The 27,478-nt window shown below is 36.4% G+C and overlaps 1 protein-coding gene across 1 annotated transcript; it reads left to right on the top strand.

The window, feature by feature from the left end:
• LOC139142268 (aminopeptidase N-like) lies at positions 1-25,537 on the top strand. Its single transcript, XM_070712149.1, has 18 exons — positions 1-798; positions 4,630-4,921; positions 5,590-5,710; positions 6,135-6,289; positions 7,062-7,175; positions 7,793-7,930; positions 13,375-13,440; positions 13,858-13,923; positions 14,628-14,809; positions 16,139-16,227; positions 16,971-17,104; positions 17,537-17,740; positions 18,024-18,097; positions 18,663-18,767; positions 19,135-19,302; positions 19,832-19,972; positions 20,454-20,535; positions 21,108-25,537. The coding sequence occupies exons 1-18, from the start codon at positions 32-34 to the stop codon at positions 21,276-21,278; spliced, it is 3,069 nt and encodes a 1,022-aa protein (XP_070568250.1). The 5' UTR covers positions 1-31; the 3' UTR covers positions 21,279-25,537.
• Positions 25,538-27,478: the final 1,941 nt, after the last annotated feature.

Here is a 27,478-nt window from a genome sequence, read left to right as displayed (position 1 = left end):
AAATGAGCTTCGATTGGATGACGGTCATTGCATGAATGTTGGAGGGCCGGCAAACTGTGCTCCAAGCCTTGTCTCGTACGCTGAATGCATAGGTAACGACCGACGTCTGTCAGCTCTGGGCACCATGGCGAACTCACCGACGCAAACCCAAACCCACCTGGCTAACAACTTGAACTACGCGGACAAAACGCCGAAGGAAATTGAAGTACATATAGCTGGCTATTCCACGCACTCTACCGGACTGTACCTTAGCAAGTACAAAGCAGCGTTTCTCGCCATTGCTATTTTACTTCTTTGCCTGGCGCTAGTGCTGTTAGTCATTTTCGTCATTAAGCGTCCGGAGTGCGACGACGTGGCGACCGTCACCGAAACGCCAGTGACAGCGGCAGCGGTCAAATCTGGACCGCTGTGGCAGAGCTGGCGCCTGCCGACGTCCATCACGCCCAAGTTTTACAAACTAGAACTGCAACTATTTATCGAAAAACGGGTTTTGAGAGGATACGTCGAAATCACTTTTGAGTGCGTTGAAACGACCAAATTTATTCTTTTACAAAGTGACAACATCGAAGTCACCCAATACAAGCTGGAAAGTCGGCGAAAAAGAAACCCCGACACGCCGGAGATCGTTGGCAAACCTACATATTCCGTTGCTTTCTATTACGTCATTTTCAAACTTAACAGCAAACTTGTCGAGGGAGAGGAATATATTCTACGGTTACATTTCAGTGGATCAATCGGCGACAGTAACGGGTACGGAATTTACCAAACAAATTATATCGATGACAAGGGAAAGCTAAGGTAAGCCTGTCTCCGAGATGAAAAAAGCAATTTTCAATAAATATATCGTTGAACTTTCATTACTACCCAGGAAGGTTTGATTGGCCTTGCAAACCGTATCCCAATGTCCAATCATCACGTTTCTTGTCAACTAAATATTTGTAAGCAAGGTCATTCGAGGCAAAACAATCATATTATATTATTAGTTTTGGAAAAAAAACATTAACAAATATTGTAAAAGATTGCCGTACTAATAGTACATGTGACGTATCTGATATCACTCGTCAGTAACAATATTTTCCAGTTAATAATATGCAACATTAATAAATGCAACATGCTTCCATTATTTTGTTACTTTTGTAAAAATGTATGATCGGATTAAGATGACATAAGAGAGTGAATGACACTTTTGACGAAATATAAATATTTATTCCCAGATTTCAGTTTGTAAAGACCCATAATTTGTTAACTAGCATATCAGGTACTTTACGAATCTTGAATGACATTAGGGATTTTCTGTCACGTTTACATGATACCCATGAACAGAAGAAAAACTCCAAGTATTACCCTCTTCGAACTCATTGTTCTATATTCGTGTTAAATATATGGCGATATGGAAACCCCCTGCTGACACAGCCCCACATAGAATTCACTTTGCGGTTACTGAATTGTAAACATGTGTCTTTGGGTCCCTATAGTTTGAAGATTTAAAAAACGTATGTGCCTATGATATACAGTACACCTGACAGAAATTTATATCTCAAATAAACTACAATAATTAACATCGAATTGAAAACCAAAAGTTAAAAAGATGTTGACCTTTATGACCAGATTTGCTGTTTCTGGTAAATCTGCGTTACGAATCTAACTAATATTAATCAATGTAAGGAACCGTTTTTTTTCTCTGACACCGTCCGAGAAGTTTTACAATACTTTCTCATCACATGTTCTGTGGATTAATTTTGAAGCCTATTGACAAATAGTTTTGGAGGTCTTCTTATATTATAACATGAGAAATCACTTTTCTCCATAGAGATAACATAGGGTAAAGCGGCGATGTAAAATATAAAATGTGTATGAACTTGCATATTTACATTTAATTAATTTTTCCCCCAATTCCAAACTTTGCAAGCTGAATCAAAATTTTTGTTTTCAGTTTTTAAATCTGAAGGATTAGTCAAAGTTTCGTTGAGGAAAGTTCTGGACAAACATTTTAAACTTTACGTTTTGAGTCGCGTGTTACCGTAATAAGCAAAATCGTTAAAGACTTGATAATATTATTTCACCCATAAGATCACCATATAATTTCATTTAATGTATCTAAAATTGCCATGTATTAGACCCAGCCTGCTATTTAGATTTCTTTAAATTTTGTTGCACAAAAGCGCGTCAATCGCCATCAAGTTGGTGTGCGAGTGAGTGTCTATTTTTTCAGCAATTAGACCCTTGAGTAGTGTACTTTTAACCACTCGAATCAATCCAACGTCCAGTGATAAAAAGTTGTTTAATCAGATAGGTCCTTTACTTCAGTAATCGATATCCAATCAGGTGAAGTTGATGATTTTGTCGACCAATGACCTTTGCTTTGAAGGCACAAAGTCAACATTCTCCAAATTTCAGTTCAAAATTGAACAACTTGATGTACGATCGATTTGGAAAAATACTCTCTTTTCAGGATGGAGAGATAGTGTACCATAAAAGTCATTTACAAGTGTATGTTTGTTTAAAATCAGCACAGTTAAGCATGCAATAATATACGAACTGATAGACCGAGGAACAACTCCGTGAGAGGTATCCCATAAAGCCTAGCGGGAATAATCATGTGCTTTTATAAAATGGGAGGCTGAAGGAATTGGCTTGTCAGGGGATTAATGACCCGGGATTGTAGACAGCTTATCGCTTGATTGAATCCAATACAAAAACAGTAATGGACAATGATGATTTCAAATATACATCCGAATGTAACTACCTCGTACTCTTAATCTGAAAACAGAGACGGAGAAATGAAAGTCGAAAGAATAATCATTATGTTGCCGAAATTATGCGGTTAATATTCTTGATGTAGACGGAAATGAGTGCATGAATTACTGAGAGTACTGGCAGGCAACGTTTTTGTTTCTGTGTTGGGGAATTACTTTCGCTAGAGATAATAGCCACGTAAATGGTGATTGGAATGACTTGGCCAGCGTTTTTCCATTACCCAGAAGCTGTATATATACAGTTGAAGTTATCCAAGATAGAAAGCATTAGCCAGAAGCAAAACGAGAACATTCAGGAATCTATCTGTCGAATCATGATATGGACTTTATTGGGAATTCGCATTACAACTCCAGTGTTAATTACATTTACAAGATATGTCTGAACGTTACACGACATGCAGCAAAGAAACCAATAACACCAAATATATTTGAATTTGATTTCTATTACGAGTACTTTCGAAACAATTGCTGTTTCCTAAATGTGCTCCGCTTTAAATACGTTTGTGCCATCCTCAGACACTATACATTTTAACTGTCAACAAAAGATTTGGAGTCAACGTGAACTTTGGAGTCCTGTCACGTCAAAGCTTACGCTTGTTGCCGAATTAAATAATTAGCATCGCACTTCTCACCTCCACGGTGAACGCATCGGGCATTTTCAATAGCCATCACAGTCTAGAAGGCATCCCATCTTTGGTCCATTCCTTCATATCCCTTTGACCGATCTGTGAATTTTTACAATGTGTGCTGCATGTATCTTTGTAACTACAGTGATTGTGAGGCGGGCCATGTTATAACCAATGAATCATCGCCTTCCGGGTACCTTTTTTTCTCTAATAATTGTCGATGCCTTTTTTATCCCCTTGTGTCACGTGTTTATCTGACTGACTCGGATGAGACTGGGCGTCTTCGAAGACTGGTGCTTCACACCTTTACAGCTCCATAAGAAGCAACTCTTTTGTAATTGCCAGCTTTATTGTTCTCTCTGTAAAAGACGATTTGTTGATATGCCGAAATGCCTCATGTTCAATTTGCAAAAATCACATGTATGTGCACGATGTCGAATGTTATCGCTAGCAACTGAATTTCTGTCCGCAGTTGGATTCATATACAAAAACAAATCAATTTATTATGCATGATGCGTTTCTTTGTTATGCTTATACTCTGTTTTTAAACATTTTAAGGAAAGAAGAATTGTTATAAAACAAAGATAATGATTTTTCTTCAAACTGTTACAATTCTGTATTAAAATAAGCTATAAATGATTGTGAACGTTCCTATACAACTTGTTTTGCTATCTTCAACACTCGTGTCACGTGGCACTCACTGAAAGATCGTGAACTACAATAGTTTGCGTCTCTCCACGGGCCTTGTACCGCACGGTATAAATGACACCATGAAGTAGGCGCCAAACGTTTCACAATTCGATCGTGAGTTCCTTCAACGACGTCAAGGCTATGTGTCATCCACGTGGGTTGTGTTGTACACCCAAAGTCATATGGTGAGCAGCCGTTGTTGACTAGCTATATGCAGTATCCTCAAGTTGTCAGGTTCAACAGTGGACAATACATGGCTTTGGGAGTACCACAGCAAAGTGCATTGTTAGACAGGGTAACGATAATTGGCTCTTGGTGGACACATTACAGAACATCTAAAAATTGTTATGATTTGCCTCAAAATTATTATGATGTGTCATTTACGCTCCCATTATTTTTCTAACAAACAGAACAAAGGGAGTGGTTAAGGGGCAGACTTTTACTATAGTTTAACATATGTTTGGTGTCAAAACATGCTTTATTCTCGTAAATGAATTGTTTATATTAAGGAATAAAAGAATCAAAGAATGGAGTCTGCATGTTTTATACTTTCACAGGTTAATAGCAGCGTCATTCCTTTCTCCTGTGGCCGCAAGACGAGTCTTTCCGTGTTTTGATGAACCCAGCTACAAAACTAACTTTAGCATCAGTATTGTGCATCGCCGTGAGTTCATCGCTTTATCAAATATGCCCGAGTTACCGGAACCGGAAGGTCGAGAGGAGCGGTCTGACGGTTGGATAACGACACATTTTCAAACCACGCCCAAAATGTCCACCTATCTCCTAGCCTTTATCGTCTGTGACTTTAACTCCACAGAAACGTACAAATCAAATCACGGGAGAGTAGATGTAAGTAGATCTGAAAATATTTGTCACGTGACCAAACTATCCGTCATTCCTAAAATCCGATGACAATGTATAAAAGGTAATAAATACATGTACTTGAAAATGAACTATTTTAAGACTGGCATGAACAAGGGTGAAATTTACTGCAAGAATGAAATGGAATTAAATTCTTTCATCCGTAGGTTTGACGATTAAATCACATCTGAGTTGCAGATAATGAATGCTTCTCATTATAGGGAGCAAAGCTGAGTCTTTTCCGGAATGAGTGTCCCAAAAGCTAGCACATACGTAAAAATAGTGACCATGTCACTGTTGCTCGCATATGGGTATCAAAACAAACTAACAAATGTTTGAAATTTAGAGTCAATGTCACTTTGCCCACATTTGATCACAAGTTGGCAAGCGCTTAAGCCAGAGTAGATCAATTTGGAGCTGCAAATAATGAGTGTTTCACATCCTATAGGGCGCAAATCTGAGGCCCTACCATACAGGTGCCCGTTCAAACAGCTGTATTCCCAAAGTAAACGGATCGAAACATACTTCGCTTTTCACTTGGTGAATATTTGAAGAAGCAAAGCAACGTCATTTTGTTTACTATAACCTCCTATTCCAGACAATGGGTAGGCATTTCAATTGTTAAGCACGCTATCGTTGTTCTCTGTTTTACTTAGTTCAGGGTATGGGCACGCGAAGGCGCGCTGGATCAGGTGCAATACGCTATGAACATTGGACCGAAGATTTTCACGTATCTTGAGTCTTATGCTTCGATACCATACTCACTGCCGAAGATGGGTAAGATAATAGGATGATCATATTATTCAAGAAATGATTGTTTTTCAAAGGGTTTCTATCTATCGCGTCATCAGCTCCTCACGACTATTTACCATTTGTATCATTGATTAAAGGTATACTGTCACCTATTTCAATTTTGCCACAGTTACCATGGAAAGAGAAAATCTAACCAATCAAAGATTTTAAGCGGGTGGCCGCTTTTTAAAATAGCGCCCTCACATGGGATTTTTAATACCAAGGAACGCTCTATTGACCATATATGGGCATATTTAGATTACAGGTGACTGTATACCTTTAATTTCATCTTCGTACTTGACGTTAACGTTGTTTTTGAAGTGCTGTGTAAGTTCGTGTGGTGGTGAAAAGACTTGATGCATCGATCTAGCTCAGACGACACAAACACTTTCTTCTCTGTCTCCCATAGATATGATTGCCTTACCGACACTCCTTGCATTCGGAATGGAAAACTGGGGCTTGAACACATTCAAAGAGAAGGCACTACTCTACAAGGAGGGGACGTCTTCAAGTAGAGATCAACAATGGATTGCGTTGATTATTGGCCATGAATTAAGCCACCAGGTAAACGAGGCAACATCTTCCAATCAGTTTTGCTCAATGCATACATGTCATCATTAAAGGTATACAGTCACCTTTAATCTAAATATGCCCATATATGGTCAAAGGGGCGTTCCTTGGTATTCAAAATGCCCATGTGAGGGCGCTGTTTTTAAAAAGCGGCCACCCGCTTAAAATCTGTGACTTGTTAGAGTTTCTCTTTCTATGGTAATTGCGGCAAAATCGGAACAGGTGACAGTATCCCTTTAACACCTACAATGGGATCATATAAGAAGATGGGTACAGTGTGCCGATTACATACACGATTACAAGAGAGCTTACTACATAGAAGAGTGGATATCACGTGTATACCGCGCGAAAACTATAAGTTCATGAGATTAAGTAACAATGTAACTCATATCAATGGACTAAACACAGTATCGGTTATGCAAATTTTCGTGATGTGACACTCAGTGTAACGCGTTGTGACAGAAAATATATTTTTCGATAGAGAAAATATCAAGATGGGCAACAAGAACGACACATACAGATCTGAATAATGGAACTGATCCGGAAACGATGACATGCTTTGATGGATTAGAAACAGAATTATTAATCATTTCTCAAGAAGGTGCGCGGGGAAAGTGCCAACAACCACATTGAATATTCGCAAACGCCAAATCCCATAGAAGAATGCCTTGGTACACATATTCTATATTCTAACACCAAGCTTTATAAAGGAACAAAGTTAAAATTATCTTTTCGATTTTTAATTTCTTTGCTCTGACTTTTGCAGTGGCATAGCAATTTAGTAACTCAAGCCTGGTGGGATGAGCTGTGGCTAAAGGAAAGTTTCGCGACGTTCATGGGACTGAAGGCTGTAGATCATGTACATCCGGATTTTTACATGGTAAATATCTCAGCGTGTCGCTGTATGTCCAACTGTGCGCTTGCATACGTCTTGCGCACAGGACACAATACCGCTTAAGACACTTTGGGATCTGCTGTAAAATGACGGCGAGTTTATTGTCTCAGTGCATTGTGTTTTAGTTGCTGCACCTCTTTCCAAATTTTACTCAGTTTTTTCCATCTAAGGAAGATGTGTTTACGGATTTACAAGTGCTTACCTTTTGGTTATTGTGAGACTCGGGTAGAAATCGTAGCTACAGAACAATCTTGCCTGTCTCAACAGAGAAAATCTTAACGATCAAAATGTGAAGCTGGTTAATCCATATGATGTCAACACGGTAAATCTACCAGTAAATCAAGTTTAATAAGACCCGATAACCAGTGTCGCGTTATTCATATTGAAAGTAAAAGTTCACCACTCCGTGTTATCCACTTTTTCGCAAGAGAGCACATTGATGACCTCCCCAATTAGCAACATTTGTGATAATTGTATCTTGGCATGATATTACGCTGAAAAAAACAAATTCAGCATAACAACGTAATATTGTAACATCTATTACTGATTGAACAAGGACTGTTGTATACTTTATTAATTTCTGATTATCATTTCTCTTTCAGACAGATCAGCAATTTTTAACCGACGATCTACACAATGTCTTCATTCTTGATTCGTTGTCTACGTCACATCCGGTTTATCAGAAAGTCAGCACGCCAATAGAAATATTTGACAATTTTGATATGATCGCTTATCAGAAGGTTAGTGATATGTTTACTTTACTTTGTTGCCAATTTCAAATACAAGTATACAAATATGCAATTCTCATTACGCAATGACGAGAAATGAGGCAATGTTGGAGCCAGGAATAATAGCTTAGAGTTAATCGAGCCTGGCCAAATTTTCATGAAATTTACATTGCAATATTTGTCTTAAAGGGCTAACTATGTCAATTGTTAGTAAAAATTCTATATTTTAAATGAAATAAAGATAAATATTCACACATGTTGGTTTTCACTAAAGAGATGCTGTCTTAATGATTTTTAAATAAATATCTTGTAACAATTGCACATTGTTTGACAATATGTGGTAAGTTGTTCCAGACTTTGGCACCCATAAATGAGATTGCAAACTGTGCTGCAGTTGTACGTACTTTCGATAAAGGCAAGTTTTGACCTAGTCTAAATTGAGTGTCATAACAATGATCAGCTAGTCTGAAGTAATCACTCAGTTTTCAATTAATTATTTTCATTGTTTGCCTAGTAGACTCATATGTATGTTTAAAATGTTGATATCTTTCAATACAATTTCAATATCGTCTTTGTTGCACACCTCTATCGTCTTACTCGAGAGGATTAAATCGAAGTCAATTGTCAAAGCTAGGAGAATGCACTGGGGAAAACAAATGTTTGCAAAGACTACAGTGTAAAGTTTAATACATTCAGATAAATACAGAATGACAGTAGGAGCTTATGGGATAAGTTGGTGCCAGCCGGTTCAACATTTTTATGTTTGCGGGAGGGGGCCATCAAAAGTTTGCCTGCCAACAGAGGGGGCCCTGAAAACTTTGGCGTACGTCGTAGGGGAGAGAGCATGAAAACAAGCCGATGTTCTCGTCCGCCCCCTCCTAATGCTCGTTCCCTTACTACTATTAGTATAACTTATGCAGAAACAGATATGAACTGAAAATGCTCACGTGTTCATTATATATTAGAGTTATGTGTAAATTTGAACCTTTGCCACATGTTTGCAACTTCATTGAAAGTATTATGATCAACATAATGAACAATATTCACCACCGATGAATTCTAAAAGGTCATGAAGTATACAAATATGTAATTAGCTGAAATGAAAATATTAAAGTTCTTTGACTGCTGTCATTGTATCACCACTTTATATAGCAAGTGTAATTACCTTTGGCCAAGTCCTTCAAGCCATATATGCCGAACTGTGAAAGCTCATTAGATATGCAAATTGTAAATTAGCTGACATGAAAATGTGAAATGACTTTCGATAATTTTTTAACCTGATATAATCATCAATGTTCATATCATGTTTTGCCAACTTTGATCAAGTGAATCTCAGAGGAAAGATCATTGAAAAAGCAAATTACGAATTGACTGAAGAAAAATTGCTTAATGACTTTCAATAATGCTGTATCATAGTATCTTTAATGTGTATAGCAAGTTTCATCAACTTTGGTCCAGTCAATTCAGATATATATCCCTAATTAGGAAAGTTCATTAAATATGCAAATTAGGAATTGGCTGAAGAGAAAATGCTTAATGACTTTCAATAATATTGTATTATGGTGTCTTTAATGTACATAGCAAGTTTCATCAATTTTGATTTAGTCAATTCAGATATATATCCCTAATTATGAAAATTCATTTAATATGCAAATTAGGAATTGGCTGAAGTAAAAATGTCTTTTGACTTTCAATAATGTTATATCACAGTATCTTTGATGTATATAGCAAGTTTCAACAACTACAATCAAGTTAATTCAGATATATATCCCTAATTAGGAAAGTTCATTAAACATGCAAATTCGGAATTGGCTGAAGTAAAAATGCTTAATGACTTTCAAGAATGTTGTATCATAGTAGCTTCAATACATGTAGCAAGTTTCATCAACAATGGTCCAGTCAATATCCCTAATTAGCAAAGTTCATTAAATATGCAAATTGGAAATTGGGTGAAGTTAAAATGCATAACGACTTTCAATGATGTTAAATTATAGTGTCTTCAATATACATACTAGTTTGGTAATTTTGATACAGTCACATCAGATATATATCCCCGATTAGGAAAGTTCATTAAATATGCAAATTAGCAACTATCTTTCATGTCATCCCTTAATGCTTCCCACTGCTGATATATCTTGGTGTGATCAACATTTGTAGCAAATCTCATCAAATTGTGTGCAGTCCTTTTTAATGTATATCCGTTTTTTCTAAAATCATTAATTATGCAAATGAGCAAAAGGTATGCAAGCCAGACCCACCAAAAACTAATCAGTTCTTGCCATTTGCAAACTGAATCTATGTACCAGATTTGATTCTGATCTGATCAGCCGTTTTTGAGATATGAAATCGGAACAACAGACAGACAGACAGACAGACAGACAGACACACAGACAGACAGACAGACAGACAGACAGACATCGCTGCGACATATGCTCACGTGTGTTCACACACGTGAGCAAAAAATTCAGACAAACTCTAGAAACTGTTGCTTTTAAAGTCTGATTTTGAATATTCATGCATTAAAGTTAACATTCCTTTAGAAACGAAGTGGGTATTTTTAATGCTGAAAACAGCAAATGTTCAACACAACAAGCGATATAGGACCTAGTTGGTTTCCTTGACTTCGAAGCTGAAATCCTACGCGAGCGTGACCTCATTTCCTGTCTGTGCGATGTCGTCAATAATTCAACTTGATACATTGTATAATCAATGTACACTAAAATGATCGCCAGTGCAATCACTGGAGCATAGTATTCCCCCTAGAGCGCGACATCTTGTAAAGTAATTATTGTTTTCGAAACTCGTCTGTATGGTTGCACAATGTACGACTTAATCCTAAGCCATTTACTCGTAAATTCAGATGCAAGGTCTAAAGTATCGGCTACACGGATAGCGCTGCTAATCATGGCTGCTGCAGATGACGTTTCAAAACTTTGTTTTCTCGCCGTCGAAACATATCCAACACCATTGGAACTCATTTTGGATAACTCAATGGTAAAGTAATGTCGGTTTATCTGCAAATGTAGGCTCATCTGTTTTTTTCTTTTTACCTTATACACTTTGTTTTTATGAGTAATTTGTAATATTGCAACTTTCAGCCAAAGGTCACCTAACACTTTTGAGAAATTTGAAAAATACGAAGATCAAGTTATCCCAAATTAGTTCCAATCGTGTTATCCATAAAATTGAAAAAGTTGTGTGCAGTTGCATGAAATACAGATTTACCGATCACCAATACTTCAAGTGATAGTCACATCCATGACCATTCATGTTAACGTTAGTATTCTCATTTTGACACAATGCCCGTGGCAATATTTATTATGCAGGCAGGGTACGTAATTTCTGTTTCTATGATATATATTTGACCAACCTTTGTGATTTTACATGCATAGAAAATATATATATATATATATATATATATATATATATATATATATATAATTGCAAAAAGTTTTCTGCAAAAATGTACTAAATATATATATAAATATGTTTACAAAGAAAATATCAAACAATAATTATATATATATATATATATATATAATTGCAAAAAGTTAGAACTTCTACCACCAAAATTTTAAAATATCGCATATTTAATTATATATATATATATATATATATATATATATATATATATATATATATATATATATATATATATATATATATTGTTTACAAAGAAAATATCATACAAATAAACGTTCAAATACTGACTTGGCGTTTTCATCTACTAGGCCACGCAAACAAAGGGGGTTACTAGTAACTAACTCCTTGAGGAAGCAAAGTATCTTTGCAGACTGATTCTTCCCAGGCACTCGGGGTCATTTACCTATTGATTCGCAGTTAAAGACACTATCACTTTCTCCAAGAGACGTGGTTAAGAAATTACCCAAGGCAAAATACAAATAGGGCTATCGAATCAATATCGTTAAAGAGATCTCACTATTGATATTTAACCGTTTGCTCTCTCCATGCCAGTTCTTTGCTATATTTAGCAAAAGATTGCAATTACGTTTTGCCGAAGGGCTCCAGTGATTGCTGTTGTTATCTCGTACCGTTGAAAGACTATGAGGTTTTTAAACATAAAATGTAAAATTTTGTTGAGATCTAGCCTGCCTAACCAGGTTTCTTTATCTATGAAATCAACATATAATGTACCTGGCATTGCTAAAAAATCATAACACTGCATCCATAGCTGCTTAGTAAATTTTTGTAGAAAACTAGAAATTGAAGGGTATTAGTCGACTCTCGTTTTAATTAGCTTCCCTTAATTGCTATCAAATGGAAAGTTAGCGGTGTCACGGGTGAAAATAACAACAAACCACAGAAACATAAGATGAGTTCAAGTGTATTGTTGATCGTTTCTCAATGCGTAACCAGAGAAGGAAATTGGTGACTCATCAAGACCAAAAGCCAAGGATATCGAAATCGTCAAGATAGGAAATATTCAACAGCCAATTTATATTTATGAAGTGAGTTCCAAGTCAGCCGGTTACTTATTGGTTTAGCTTACTGTCCATTTTACATAGGGGCAAGAAAGCGTGATAAACGGGAAACCATCAGCTGCTGTAATAGAGGCTGACTCAAATATGAACGAGCCAGATAACTTCTGAATTAATTGCTGTCAATTGAGATATACTTGGATGCACTCTGAGGGAGGTTTCATTGAATAATTATTGGAGGGTAGCGAGACAATGTGTTGTTTCTCCATCTCTTTAAAATGTCACACACCACCAGGGTCACTTACAACGTACCTACCCTGGCAATATATGCACGAATGAATCAATCCATTACGAACTGAACGCCTCCTATGCAATCTTTAGAGCGTATACTTTTTTTCTGAGTCCAGTCACACACCCTTCAGCAATTACTGTTATTTTCCTTAACATAACGCTTGCGGCAAACTCCAACTCATCTATTCTATATTTTTCTTGAATAAACGTTCAAATGAACCGATGTACGAGTCTAGGGCCAGCGACATGCAAAATGTCAAGTTCAGTACAAAAATACATGAATCCGGTGTAGTTTTAAAATAAGTGACTTCTGATTGGTCATTGAAGCATGCCAGTAGCTGCACGAGACCATTTCACAAGAACACCGTTCAGCCACGCAAGATCACCCCGTGCAAATTGGCCATGGCTTTTATATACTCGCCGAATACTATACACTTATTATTTAATGGGGGCCATGAAGTTAAGGAAGAACGCGTTTGACATACAAATCAATGGATTTGGTATTCCAGTTAAATATGTCGACGGCTATCTAACACAGATCGTTTTATTCATTGATTAATTACCCTATTTCTCATAAAACATCGCCTAAATTTTAAATAATGAGGAGAGGAGTCTCTAAAACACACAAGAAGACAGTCAAACTTATGCACAATAAACTGTTCGTAGGTTTAATGTTTGTTTCCTCTAAGTATCCATTGACGCCATGCATGCATATCTCTATTTCAGGGTCCTGCTTTAGTTAAGATGATGTACTACTTTCTTGGAGAGTCCACGTTCAAGAAAGGACTCTTTGTGAGTACTTCTACTTTCTTATAAAGTTCTTGCAATCACTAAATTTAAAAAAAAATGCCTTATACGTCAATATATATTAGTAGTTAAAAGCATGTCTTCTTTGACAAGAGACAATGAATGAATAAATGAATGAATGAACAAACGAAAATATGCCTTGAATGAATGATTAAATGACTGAATTGACTCTTCTAGCCAGCGGACATGAATTTATAACCCTTTGATTCACGGTTAACGCTATCAAACTAAGAGGATACTATATATAGGGCATTCTGTTTTCCAATAGTACATCATTTGAGGCAATACTTTTCGATCGACAAGGACTTTTTTGGTCGATTTTTAAAGACACAAGAAAGACCTTAAAAAACTTATCTGTGTAACGCAACCAATCATATCTTATCATGCATTCTAAATCGACAGAAATACCTAATAGACAATGCATATGGAAGTGCGACCTCTGAAGATCTGTGGAAAGCAATGGAATGGGTAAGTCTTGAGAACATACGTCACGGTGGTAACTTGGCACATCCAACCAAATAAACTTCTTTGGACAGCGGCTTATTACAGTGAATTTCAAAATAGTTTGGAATTAGAACGTGGTTGGGTGATGAGAAAAACGTTTCTGGCGATAGAAAATGACGCCACCTGCATTCATTATGAAAGTTCTCCTGCGATTAATTTTGCAACAATTTAACCAAATGCGACGTCACTGAGCCACAGTCAACATCGTCAGTGTTGCAGCGTTCCCACTGAAAAAGTCACCCGTACACTGACTGCTTGAACATTCTTACATTGCCTTTATCACTTTCCCGGCGATGAAACTGCACAGACCGCTAACGATGTTTTATTTTCGATACAGCTATGTATTGACAGTGTGTACAGGTCGGTAAAACAATTGGCATTTCCTACGCTGAACGTGTTTTGTAAGTGAGAGCAGTGGACGTTGCTTTGGTTAAATTGTTGCAAATTCTGTCAAAATTGAACGTTTCCAATTGACGCAGTTGGCGTTATTTTCTATCGCCAGAAACGTTTTTCTAATCAACCAAGCACGTTGTAATTCCAAACTATTTTGAAATTCACTATAAGTAGAGCACTGCCCCTACCACATCGAATTTATCTGTTGATAGAATGTGTTGACCTCAAATGTTTTAGTTTGTCTGTACATAGCTGATTTTTGTTTCTGACAACAGGCAGCCAAGGAGGACGGCTTGGACATTGATGTTCCCAACGTCATGGACACCTGGTTGCTACAGATGGGCTATCCTCTCGTGACAATCACAAGGGATTACGAAAAGGGCACTGCTACCGTGACTCAAAAGCACTTCCTTATGGACAGTGGAACAAATGGTACGATCAGGGAATCTCCGTACGGGTAAGTGAATAAGACAGAAATGTCTTTGCAGTTATCGGTAAGCATTACACAAAAAAGACATATGCCATTTGTTGTTCTTACAGTTCTAGAGTTTTACCGGTCGAAGACATCTATCTTTGACAGATATAGCACGGGATAAGTTCGTCGAACGCAAGGCTGTGCATCAATGATCTCGAACTAATCTTGTTGCGTGCATGGCCAATAAAATGTTATCGTGGAGTATGATTTCGCTACTTCTCGACAAATACTGTAATGCACTTTATGAGCAGAATGGGAACTAAAGCTCCATGGATTGTCAATAATAGTTCTTAGGAAACAAAAAAGAGGATGAATGGCATTTGAATGTTTCTGTCATATGATTCAGGGTGTCTCCATTTAAGAACATTTTTCTTCGTGTATGTACATTTACCGAATTTCCTAATATTTGTGTTTCTCTTGAGATTATCAGAAAATCATGAAGATAAACATTTTTCATGAATGACATTTGCCTTTTCAAGTCTTTCGGAAACCTTTCGTTATTTGATAATAACGGTTCTTTATTTGATTACATAGACCTATGATACCTTTTACTCATTTAAACATTAATCCAAAGATAGTTAAAGTGCTCCGTTCTGACGTTCGTATGCAAATTGGTCAAATTTGAAGATCAACTCTAATGTCAGATTATGATTAACATATTATGAAAGATATAAAATTTTACACCCGTTGTTGTGCTGTTCGTTGTAAGAATCAACTATTCTCTACCCATCTCTAAATTAACAGAGAAAAACGGAAACGAAATACTGAAATTGCTGACTATGTTTTTCCTCGATGATTTTTATGCTGCTTTCTTTTCACATGTCAAATATTGTGGGAAAGGCAATGAATGGGATTACTTGCTCTCAATTTTTGGTCTTGTAAAATATAAACGCCTGTCTACTTCGAGTCAGTAGAGGGAGGGGTGTAAAGTTATGTTATTTTTTAAGTTCATGGTAGATAAAATGTCAACATACTTTTGGAGAAATCAAGTGTAGGGCAATCCTGATTTTTAGGATTTTAAAAAATAATTTTCTCTTGAACCATGGCGGTGCTGTAAACTTGTTGAAGTCATGTGAAACTCTACAGGCCTGTATTTGACATTCAATCCATGTGTGTAATGGGAAATTCAATGCTTTTGACGTTGATCAAATTCGTGTTTCGTAGTGCTTGGAAACATCATAACATTTGTTTTTTTCACCCAGAGTCTGATGTCAACGTAACGCATGCCTTCAAAGCATGTTCTAGCATCATATTACAAAGTATTCGACTATGCTATTTTAAAAAAAATAATAACACCATGTCCCGTTTTAGATACAAGTGGCAAGTTCCGATCACCTACACTAGTGCTGGTGAGCCGAATTTTCAAAATCCGCAGACCGCCTGGCTGAAGACACACGAAGGTCAGTAACTGTCTGAAGGCTTTCACACAAAGCTTGCAGCTTAAATGTTCATGTACCTCGGTTACAGAGCCAAATGACCTCTCAGAGAAGTTGCCTTTTGATTCATGCATTTATGCATAGACACTGGAGTGAAAGACCGCTCCAACGTCTATGAATTATGAATCAAGTCATGGACAATTTCCTTTTCGTGAAGTCTATTTTTATTCATAAAGAAACGGACTTTCTTCAATTGATGCCGAGTATAGAAAGGAATTCGAAGCATGAACACTTAATATCAACACATAGTATGGCACAGAGTTCTAATTTTGTGCTGTTTTTTACATATGATTGTCGATTTGGCAAAATACGTTTCACAAATATATTTGTCACTAACAATCAACAATTATCAGTGATTTCATATTCTTCCTTTCTATTCTTATTATTCTGGTTATTAGAGGGACAAAGTCGGCCATTTTTCCTGAATTTTGTTTGATACGAAATACTATTTGTATTGTTTGACATGTTGAAAGATACTGAATGAATGGATGACCATGCTATTATTCGACTCCAGTTTTATACACGATACATGAAACCAACGCGAGAATGAATAAATGGTCATGACCATTAATTCTTTCTCGCGATGGTTTCATTTAATTTGCCTAAAACCGGGTTAATTCGAATATATGCATGGTCACCCATTCATTCAGTATCTTTCAATATGTCAAACAATATAAGCATTTTGTTCCTTGCCTTGTACATTGCAGACGATCTGAATATCACTAATGTCGCCAGTGACGAGTGGATTGTCGGAAACACAAATCAAGCTTTCTATTATCGGGTGAATTACGACTTGAAAAACTGGGAATTGATAATTGATCAGCTAAACACTCAACATACAGTAAGCACCGACAACAGATACAAGTAACTCTCATGACAAAAAAACTTTCAAGTCCAAGTGTTTTTAGTGGTGACACTTACTTGAAGAGACGAACATTAAGGGAAATTGCAATAATAAATCGACATTTGATTTTTTAATTATTTTGATTATTTTTCTTTACTTCCCGCATTTCTCTTATATTGAGTCTGTTGTTATTGATCAGTACTTTAATGACTTCACTCAACAACACAATGGCCGATGGGAACGTTTTTTTTCAAAACCTTCCCATCAACAAAGTCAAATTATGAACTTCCTTTATCATACTTACACTTCTCTTTCCTAAGATCACGAAAGGGAAAGTAACACAATAGTAACCTCATTTTACTAACATCTCGCAATACATCGATCAATTGTATTGCATTGCACTATCTCTCTGTCCCTGTTTGTTGCTAGGCGATTTCTGTCTGCCAAAAAGCTGCCATGATAGACGACGCCTTCAATATCGCACGTGCCGGGGAGTTGGACCCGCTGATTGGGCTCAAGTTAACCCGCTACCTGAAAGACGAAACCGATTACCTGCCCTGGAAGGCCGCATTGCGAAATCTCGGGCACCTTGACCGCCTACTGAGTCGTACCTCCGCCTACGGTGCATTTCAGGTAAGTTGTGGTGTCCTCGGCGTTGATTTCTGTCTTGTAATGACATAAAGTAAAGATGGTCGAATCTCTCTCTCTCTCTCTCTCTCTCTCTCTCTCTCTCTCTCTCTCTCTCTCTCTCTCTCTCTCTCTCTCTCTCTCTCTCTCTATGTATGTATATATATTTTCTTATTAGCTTTTTGATTCGCAATATCGGCATACACTCTCGTTGTATGCTAATATGAAGAAATGATTAAATGTTATGGAATTAAAAAAAACTTACTTTACTTTGTTTTTTTCCTCGCAGAAATACATGCTGAAGCAAGCTGAAAACCTGTATGACTACGTAGGGTGGAACGATACTGGGCTTCAGTTAGAACGGTAGTTATTGCAATTACGTTACAACTATTTCGTTTTTGTGTGATTTGATTATTGTTTTCCGTCAGAGAAGACAGGAATAGAAATTTCAATCAGCTTTGTAGAAAATCAAAAAGTAGATTTTCATTCATACTTTGCATAAGAGAACTTTAAAATATTTTCTTTCGTAAAATCTATTTGATATGGTATCCTTGAATTAGCTAGATTTAGCTATTAAATACCAAGTCACCTTCACTGTATCTAAACCCTGTCTAAATATCACGCTTTGACACCTCTAAATGGTCTTCCTTCTGATTATCATCCCTTTTGTTTTATTTTATTTTCAAGTTAGGAGTGAAAAGTACTTCGTCGATATGTTTTAATAATAAATTTTCACACGTTTTGGTCAATTTTTTCCATCTTTGTAGGCAGTTTATAGTTTGCTCCTTCCTGTTATGATAATTGATAAGATTTCAAACGGCAAATTTCCTAATGTCAGGATGTGTTTGAAGTTATGCAACGTTTGAAATCATGCAATACGAGCGGTAGAGGGCGCTACCTGTCATCCTAATTGCTGTCAATCTTGCAGGTATCACCGAGAGTTGATATTAAGGGTGTCATGCGGCTACAGTCACCGTGACTGTATGGTACAAGCAAAGAAAATGTTCGATGATTGGATGTTTCAAGGAAAGGCGTAAGTATACGTCATAATTAACATATTTTCAATGTGTACATCACACAAATATTGATAGCAACAAAGGACTAAAACAGATGCAAATAAATGAATATGATTTATAAATCATTTCAATTTTACCATGATTTAAATGCCAGTACATCCTTCCATCAATCCATCAATCCATACATACCTACATACATACCTACATACCTACATACATACATACATACATACATACATACATACATACATACATACATACATACATACATACATACATACATACATACATACACATACACACACACACACATACATACATACATACATACATACATACATATGTAATAGACTCTGTCTTATTTTAAGTTTGTGGAACTTACAGGATTGCTCCAAATTTAAAGAAAGTCGTTATTTGTGGTGGAATAGCGGCGGGCGGTATTGAAGAGTGGAATTTTGCCTGGCAAAAGTACAAGGAATCGAACGTGGCTTCAGAAAAGGAGGTCTTCATAGAGACTTTGACGTGTTCCCGCCAACTTTGGATACTCAGCAGGTAGATTGTCACAACTCTCACACGATATAACGAAACAAATCTATAAAAAATAACATTTTATGAAATAGCTGAATTAGTGTTATTGAAATTACCTGAGTGTTTTGGGGATCCTGAGCAACACTTTAGACTGGAAAGTTCCATTAACTTGGCACAGTATCGTCATTTCTTGTTTTAATTTTTCACGTTTATGCTGTTTTCTTCTTTAAAAAGTTGAACACCTTTACTGTAGAAGAGAATGACAGAGTAAAGTTCAAAATTTGCGTTGGACTGCCACTGTCCCACGCAAATGAAGGCTTGCCTTGGACACATTGCAATATCTGTATGAGGAGAAATGAGTGATCCCAGACCCTAAGACGCGAACTAAAAGGGGGTTTTCTTTGGCCTCTGTCTATATACTATGACTAACAGTAACCCGAAGGACCACCTAGGTTACTTACGATAAATACGAAACGATGACTGTGCCGACTTAATTCACTCTAGTTGTATCGTCTCTGATAACCTAGGCATTTACTTTTCACCCACTTAAAAGGTATTTGGATAAGACGCTGGAAAATGGCGACATAGACGCGCTTCAATCACTTGAGGTGTATAAAGCCATGTCGCAGAGTTCCATAGGAAGTTACGTTATGTGGGATTTCTTTCGTGAAAACTGGAACGTGATGTCAGCCAGGTAATTTAATTTGTTTATTGGAATTTTAATTAATAAAAGTTCCATCATCTAGACGAATGTTGAATCACGCACTCTTGAAATGGCTGTCTCGATATTCTATTTGCTATTGTTATTATGGTTTTAAAAGCATTGATATTCACTCTCTGCAGAGGAACTCATAAATAAGGCAATAAAGATATTCTGGTCATCTTGGGTATCATTTCAAGACCTGCGCGTCATGTCTTTATTTTTGTTTGGTTACATATACTCATCAGTACAGCTATCCTTGATATCCCTGTTTTGCATGTCCAAATATGCTAAACGGAGAACGGAAGTATTATGCGGCCAGTGATAAAAGACAATAACTGTTGCATCAATAGTGCCAAACCAGCACTGTTAGGAATAAAAAGAAGGAAAAAAAGGATATCATTACATTACTTTTGCTGAATGTCAAGGACCAGAAACAGTTTTTTACAAGATGACGTTTTTATATTGTTTAAAGATATGGTGCTGGTCTATATCAAATGGATCCGCTGGTGGAAGCGATTACATCATCGTTTGTTACAGAGTTCAAGCTTCAAGAGGTCAGTGATTTTTTTGACCCTTTCTGTTTGGAAATATAACAATTTCACTTTAGTAATGCAACACAGGGGCATACCAATTTGTTAGCATATCAACCAACAGTTACATGTAGTATACACAGCACCCTTCAACTGTGACCAAAACACGGAACTGCAACTGAATATCCACGTAATCACCCCTGTTTTGTTAAAATGTTCCATAAAAGTACGTGATGCTGTTAACTTTCGTATGATCCCTAGTCTACATTATTTGTACCCTATTAGTATATACGTGAAGTTTGTGTATATCGCCATGGTGATCCTTTAAACTGTAAAGAATGTAGACTTTTAAGTTACAGTGTAACTTAAATTAAAACTGTGGTTATTGTCGATTTCATCGCTTTTCTGAACATCTTTTGAGAGAAAAGGGGTTGTACTTTGGCAATCATGTATCTCTATTCTCTTATCGAAATATTAGGAAAACGTAAAAATATTTGTTCTTAACCTTACTTTTGAAAAGCACAACATCATTAATGGATCACTGTCCTTATCAACACCAACACGATTTCACACTTTATTCGTTTTATTTTCAACAGCTGCAGTACTTTATTGATCAACATGTTATTGGTTCCGACATAAACAACGGCAATGGAGTCGCCGGTAGTCAGAGTTTCCTGGCTGCCCTTGATAAGACAAAAGCAAACGTGAAGTGGTTGAAGGAAAATGTTGGGCCCGTACAGCGTTGGCTTGAAGAACAAATATCCTAACTCTTGTACTTTCATTTCTCGTTGTCTTGTCTTCATTAGTCAAGAAAAGTATGCTTTGGAGACGTAAAGATGGAAATAATTTCAGATTCAGATTATTTAAGATTACGTAGATGTTTATGAAAACTGAAATGCAAGTGACTTCATTACTGTATGACTCAGAATTTTCAGAAGAATGAAACGTTCTGTTTACACACTTCTGACATAAGACAATTTCCAAGACTTTCGTTCACAACTAACAAAACTGTCGCACAATTGAACATTTCATTCTTATGTATGTATTAGTTTGTGGTTTGTTATTGGTTTGATTCAGGTTATGAGAACTGAATTTTACCAACAGGATATTTTATAGACTCATAAATTCTAAAATACACATTCCCTTTTTGCTCACAAGACTTCTGTACAGTAAGTGGTTTCTGAGGAAATTAGCGACCTTAGTTTAGGAGTTAAAAACACTACGACCATACTGGGTACTTGTTACTTATGCTCAGTTCTAACAATGCATGATCAAGTATCAGAATTAAATCCAGGTTTCTCTTCGTGCAGCTCTCTCAACCTCTGTCTCCGCATGTCTCTACCTGTCAGTCTGCATGTCTGTCTGTATGTTTTTGTGACTACTGGCTGTCTATCTCTGTGGCTGTCTTTCTGTATCCGTCTGTTTCTGTATGTCTGTCCTCTCCCCCTCTCTCTCTCTCTCTCCTCCATTTTCAGCATAACTTCGCATTTAATCGTCACCTGCAATTAATTCTTCAATGGATATTCTGTACATATATTCTGTACATTTCTTGAATTTACTCATTTCACTTTGCAGGATAAGTACAGCATGTAGATTTATATAAAAAAAACAAATTCTTCTTAAACTTTAAAAGTGGCAGTTTCACTTTATATTTAAAACACTCTTTACTCCTTTTCACTGTCCCAGTATTGTGATATTTAAATTATATTTAGGGTGATATCATGATATGAATTTCCCTAGACAAATAATGTAATAATTAACTCTTAAAATATACATATATGATAAAGTAGTTTACTAACCTGTTTGACAAAAACTGATAAGATTTCACGTAATTGTTGTGCACTTTTCTTGATATCATGTTGTGAATTCTGTGGTTGTAGAAGTGTTCCATCTTTCGTGAAACGCACACCCTTCTTCAAAAACAGAAGTTAGAAAGTAGAAACAGTGTGAAGGGAGTTTTGATTCAGGTCAGATACCAGTCGTTGACCTCCATTCTCAAGAGAATACTGGGTATTTATGTGACGTGATGTTATCTTGTTTCGGTTTTACTGCGTATTTATCATCCGTATTTTCAAAGTAAGTAAGTTTACATAGTTATCGATCGTATTCCATGCATTGATCACTGTGCTCTTCATTAAGGTAGTATGCGCCTCGGGGACAGATATTCGGACTCTCAAACTTTTACAATTCTTTTCTGATCTACCACCTGTGAGGGCGCATTTTAAAGCTCTTGGTGTTAAAAAACTTCTCATCGTCTTTGTTTTTCGAAAATCGGAAATTTTATTTTTCTCTATAAAGTTAACACAGGTATGGCGGCCATTTTGAATTTCAAATATCGGTAAATCTTGAATAGTATGTTTCTCTACCAAATACCAAAATTTGCACCGTGACCCTCCAATTTTATTCTTGATTTTGAAAAAAACAATGGTTTAAATGTTCTTTTAGGAAAGGTTGGGGAAAATGGGTGTCTTTCACTTTCGAGGCGCATACTACCTTAAGGTTAATCCGATTGTGGGTCTTCTATTCCACAGTGATATTTATGTGACGTAGTTTTCCTGAACGCTATTTTTCTTCCTTGGCAAAATACATTCAATCATTGAAAAGGATCATATTATCATTTGTCTTTGTTGCTTTTCACTTTGAAGTTTTTGACGTTTTACAATAAACTGTATTTAATCGCCTACCGTCGATCATTAGAAAAACGTGATAAACTTTACCTTGTGATAGATATAAACAGCACTGACCTTTGGAGTTTCGCCTTCCCTTGAGTTTGTACATAAAGGTACGCGGAGCTTCACAGCTCTTATGTACGTTATATGGTCATTGACTTAACATGGATACGATGAGATTCTCTCTCAAAGCTTGCAGAAGAAAGCACCATTTCGCAAACATGTATTCATGGTGTGAGATAATGCTAATAATACTACTTTGTAGGAACATAAATGACGTCAGTTTTATCGGCGTTTAAAAAATGACAAACTTTATTTCCGCTTACCGTTATGTTAGCCATCCACACAGGCTGTGCAGAAAGTGCACATAGAAGTGTCCAGAATTGATGCAGGATGAGATTGTGCTATTGGACGGTGCCTCAAATGAATGCACGCCATACGAGAAGCACGTTGTATGTATTTTTGCCTCGTCAGCAGCTCTACGACTGACAAACTGTCACGGGAGAGAACAAGATATCTCTAGGCTTAATGTGTGAACAAAGAGCAGGAAAGCAGTGAATATTTCAACATAAACTTTTTTCTCTGTCGCAAGTTGTTAATTTCACGAGATGATCGCAAATTCACATATTTCTAGAGATGATAAAAAGAGGTGTATGGGCTATTTTGAATGAACGTTATACAGTTGCACTATACAGATCTGACGGGAAACTTTTTTTGAGTGCATCCAAGTGAAAATGAATCACTAGTAACTAATAAATATCAGTGACCGATTTCCTTTAAAATATATGTACATGTTAATCATCTGCCTTTGCAACTGAATTCGAATCATATTCTTAAAGTATTTTTTTCAAATGATTGTAGTTTTGGATCATAAACAAGTTCAACGAACGAAAATGATGTACAAGGTGTCCTTTAAATATTAAAGTCTTTTGAAAGAAAATGCTTTATGTAGGAGGTTGTAAAGTGATTCTGACATAACTGTGAATTCAATGTATTTAATGACGTATACTAATTACAACATATGTGTTACTAACATACTTAGACATTTCTTCTTGAAATTTCAGAAAAATTAAATGTATTATATTAGGGGTTTGAATATGAGATTTCTGAACAATATTCTTTCTTATAAATTGACTGCCTTTCTAACCGACGCATGTTAGATCTTTTTGAATTATATATCCTTGTTTTTCCTTTGAACTTACCATTCTCACGGTAGGCTTAACATGTGTAAGAATTTTCAATCATTGTGAAATATATAAAATATGAAATCACTTTGTTCGACGTATCTAGTCACGTGTTAGTCACGTGTCAATTAGTTAATTAGATGTTTTGTTCTTGATGGATGGAATGACATCATTGATATCACATGTTTTTATGGTCTTAGTTAACAGTTTGTTTATGCATTGATACAATTTCTATAACACCTGTCTGTATAGATCTCTAAATAATATATATCTATACATGTATCTTCACATGAACATATGTTTCTGTAGATCTTGTACATGTGTCAATATATCTACTTGTGATATCTGATAATTAACTACATGTTTGTATGTGTAGATCTACTTTATGTATCCATAGATATTCTAGATTTTATTAAACGATCTTCTTCATGTATGTAAAGTATAATATCTATTTCATGCATATTTGATGTAATTCATGCATCTTAAGATATATTACAAGCATTTCTAGACACGTAAGAGATAAATAATTTATTACATCGCTTACAACGATAGTGTCATTACCACAGGAAATATTTTGACAAAGGTCAGCTCTGTTGTACACCATCTTGAAGCAGGTTTATAGTTTCTTGTATCAACCCGACCTGAGCACAAAGTGCAATACAATTATATTTGACAAATGTCAATCATATATTGGCAGTAGTTGCGTTCATAATAGGTACGTCAGGTTGTCGTTCAAATGATAACAACGCAATGAGATGGCGATTATATCCCTTCAATTATATTCGGGTTGTGCCAATAGACCCTGTTTGATTCTTTTACCTCAAAAGATAAAACATTTATGGGTCCTGCTGTGTTGTGACGATTACTACTTGCCATCAACAATACTTGGTAGTACAGCATACAATATATTTATGATAATTATGTTTATTGTCAATTATCTATAGATACGTTAAAAGCAATGATAATATAATTTCGGCTTCCCTTAAACGTTTTCTTTTTTTTCAAACAAATGCAAGTCTCACCTTGTGTTTACTATGAAATACCGTACATCGTAAACGGTAGTAGCGCTCCCTCTACGGTCAGGGTGAAAACGCACATAGATTCATTTAAACGAAAAGCTTCAAAGTTTCAAAATGACTGAGCAGTTGAGTGTTTTTGGTATTTACTAGAAAAGCCTTCACTCGCTATCTTGCATTTTCGAATGGGAAAATTCTAAAACAACGTATAGATTGGCCTCTATATCATAGATTTTGTGACAGTATAAGTATTATTGCTACAATATTACGAATGTGGTAGAGTTTTGATACGTCGAATAGAAACACCTGTATATCCAAGGAGTCAAATGTTTGCATTTAGCTTCATGAGTGAAATCAATTGTATCAATATTGACGTGTCTTTGTATTTATCGAAATAAATTAAGTATACAACTAATCGAACAGCGTGTCTTGTCACCACAGCTTATGATCTATTACATGTCCGTTTATTTTCCTCCAAGATTTGGTTGCAAATACCGTATTTCAAAGACTACTATGATAATGTATTTTGAACGTTAAACGTACTCGTTCCATGCATACCGATAGCTATGCAGACGAACAAAGGAAGAGTAGCATAAGATCATAGCAAGGTATGTTAAGTCAAAGATGAAAAACCAAGAAGACCTTTAAAGGTATACTGTCACCTGTTCCAATTTTGCCACAGTTACCATGGAAAGAGAAAATCTAAGCAATCACAGATTTTAAGCGGGTGGCCGCTTTTTAAAAACAGGGCCCTCACATGGGCATTTTGAATACCAAGGAACGCCCCTTTGACCATATGTGGGCATATTTAGAATACAGGTGACTGTATACCTTCAAGTCAAACATTTCAATCATACAGTTTTGCTCCAATGTTCAAGTTTCATCTTAAAGGGAGGCAGTCGTTGGAACTGCGCGTGAACGACTGTCTTGTTCACAAACAATGTGTTTTATGCATGATATCTAGATGCATCAAGTCAACATAGCTGGAACATTTAAATTTTACGATATTCATTGTTAACAAACATATTTTAAATGTCTTCAATCGCCAACGTGCCTTGGATACAGTCTTCACATCGGTCGTAGGGGTCCCTGGCAACCTTTGGGCAGAGTTCCGACGACTAGTTTGAAAATCGGGAGTCATTTAATTAATAAACGGCAGTTAAAATCATGGCCTCATGACCAAAACGCTATATTTTTATCAAATCGTCGTGAAAAGTTCGTCCAAAATAGCCATTCGAATAAATAAGGTCATTACTGATATGGAAATATCAGAGTTTCAAGATACACAGAAAGACACCCCCGTGTCCCATTTGAAACGAAACAGTAAGTCTACTCTGAACGGTGAGGGCGGTATACCGTGGTTTTACAATATTCAGAAAAGTAGTACAGCCAAGGGCAGTAAAAACAAAAAGCAATTTGTTGTTTTGCAATTTTAACCCCGCTGAGGAAAATTCAGCCGCAATAATTATCTCGCCGCTCTACGGGTGGCCACGATTTTTAACAGTACGCAGATAATTCGAATCAATGTTCCATTGACGTATCCTCGAGCTCAAGGCTGGACATTGTGTTTGAAGACATGGGAAATTAATGGAATTATTCCAGCGACATTCAACTTGCAATCGTCATCACGTGACACTCTGACAAAGCATCTTTTCATTAATAGTCGCCGATTCTTCTGCTATATTTTTGTTCGACTTGAAAGTGCCACCAAGTGACATGTGTAAGTAGCTTCCCGCGGGAGATATCCTGATTAAAGAAGAACGAATTCCAGGGATAAGTTGCAGTCTAGGGAATTGGCTCACGATAGGAACCGAAGGAGTTGAAAAGCATTCTTGTGTCAGCGGAAAATTAGCTTGCTATTTATGCCCGACCTAAATGAAGACGGCATCAAAACTTAGGAACTGTGTTTTCCAACTATTATCATTGATGGTTTTGTATCTGCAAACCCTGAAATAAAATGGCATTTACAAAAGTACATACTGCGGTCGACCGGTCTTTAAGGGAACTTTCACTTATAACACGATTGGAACTAATTTGGGATAATTGGATTTCCATATTTTGCAAATTTCTCGAAAGTGTTAGGTGCCATGTAGCTGAA

The sequence above is a fragment of the Ptychodera flava genome, chromosome 10 (assembly GCF_041260155.1).
Source record: "Ptychodera flava strain L36383 chromosome 10, AS_Pfla_20210202, whole genome shotgun sequence".
Taxonomy (NCBI): domain Eukaryota; kingdom Metazoa; phylum Hemichordata; class Enteropneusta; family Ptychoderidae; genus Ptychodera; species Ptychodera flava.
This window is presented reverse-complemented; position numbering and strand designations above follow the sequence as displayed.

Excerpts from the sequence above, each read along its gene's own strand:
- LOC139142268 (XM_070712149.1), top strand. The coding sequence starts at position 32 with ATGAATGTTGGAGGGCCGGCAAACTGTGCTCCAAGCCTTGTCTCGTAC. Across the intron at positions 7,931-13,374 it reads ATATGATCGCTTATCAGAAG|GGTCCTGCTTTAGTTAAGAT; the intron begins GTTAGTGATATG and ends TCTCTATTTCAG. Across the intron at positions 17,741-18,023 it reads CCGCCTACGGTGCATTTCAG|AAATACATGCTGAAGCAAGC; the intron begins GTAAGTTGTGGT and ends TTTTCCTCGCAG.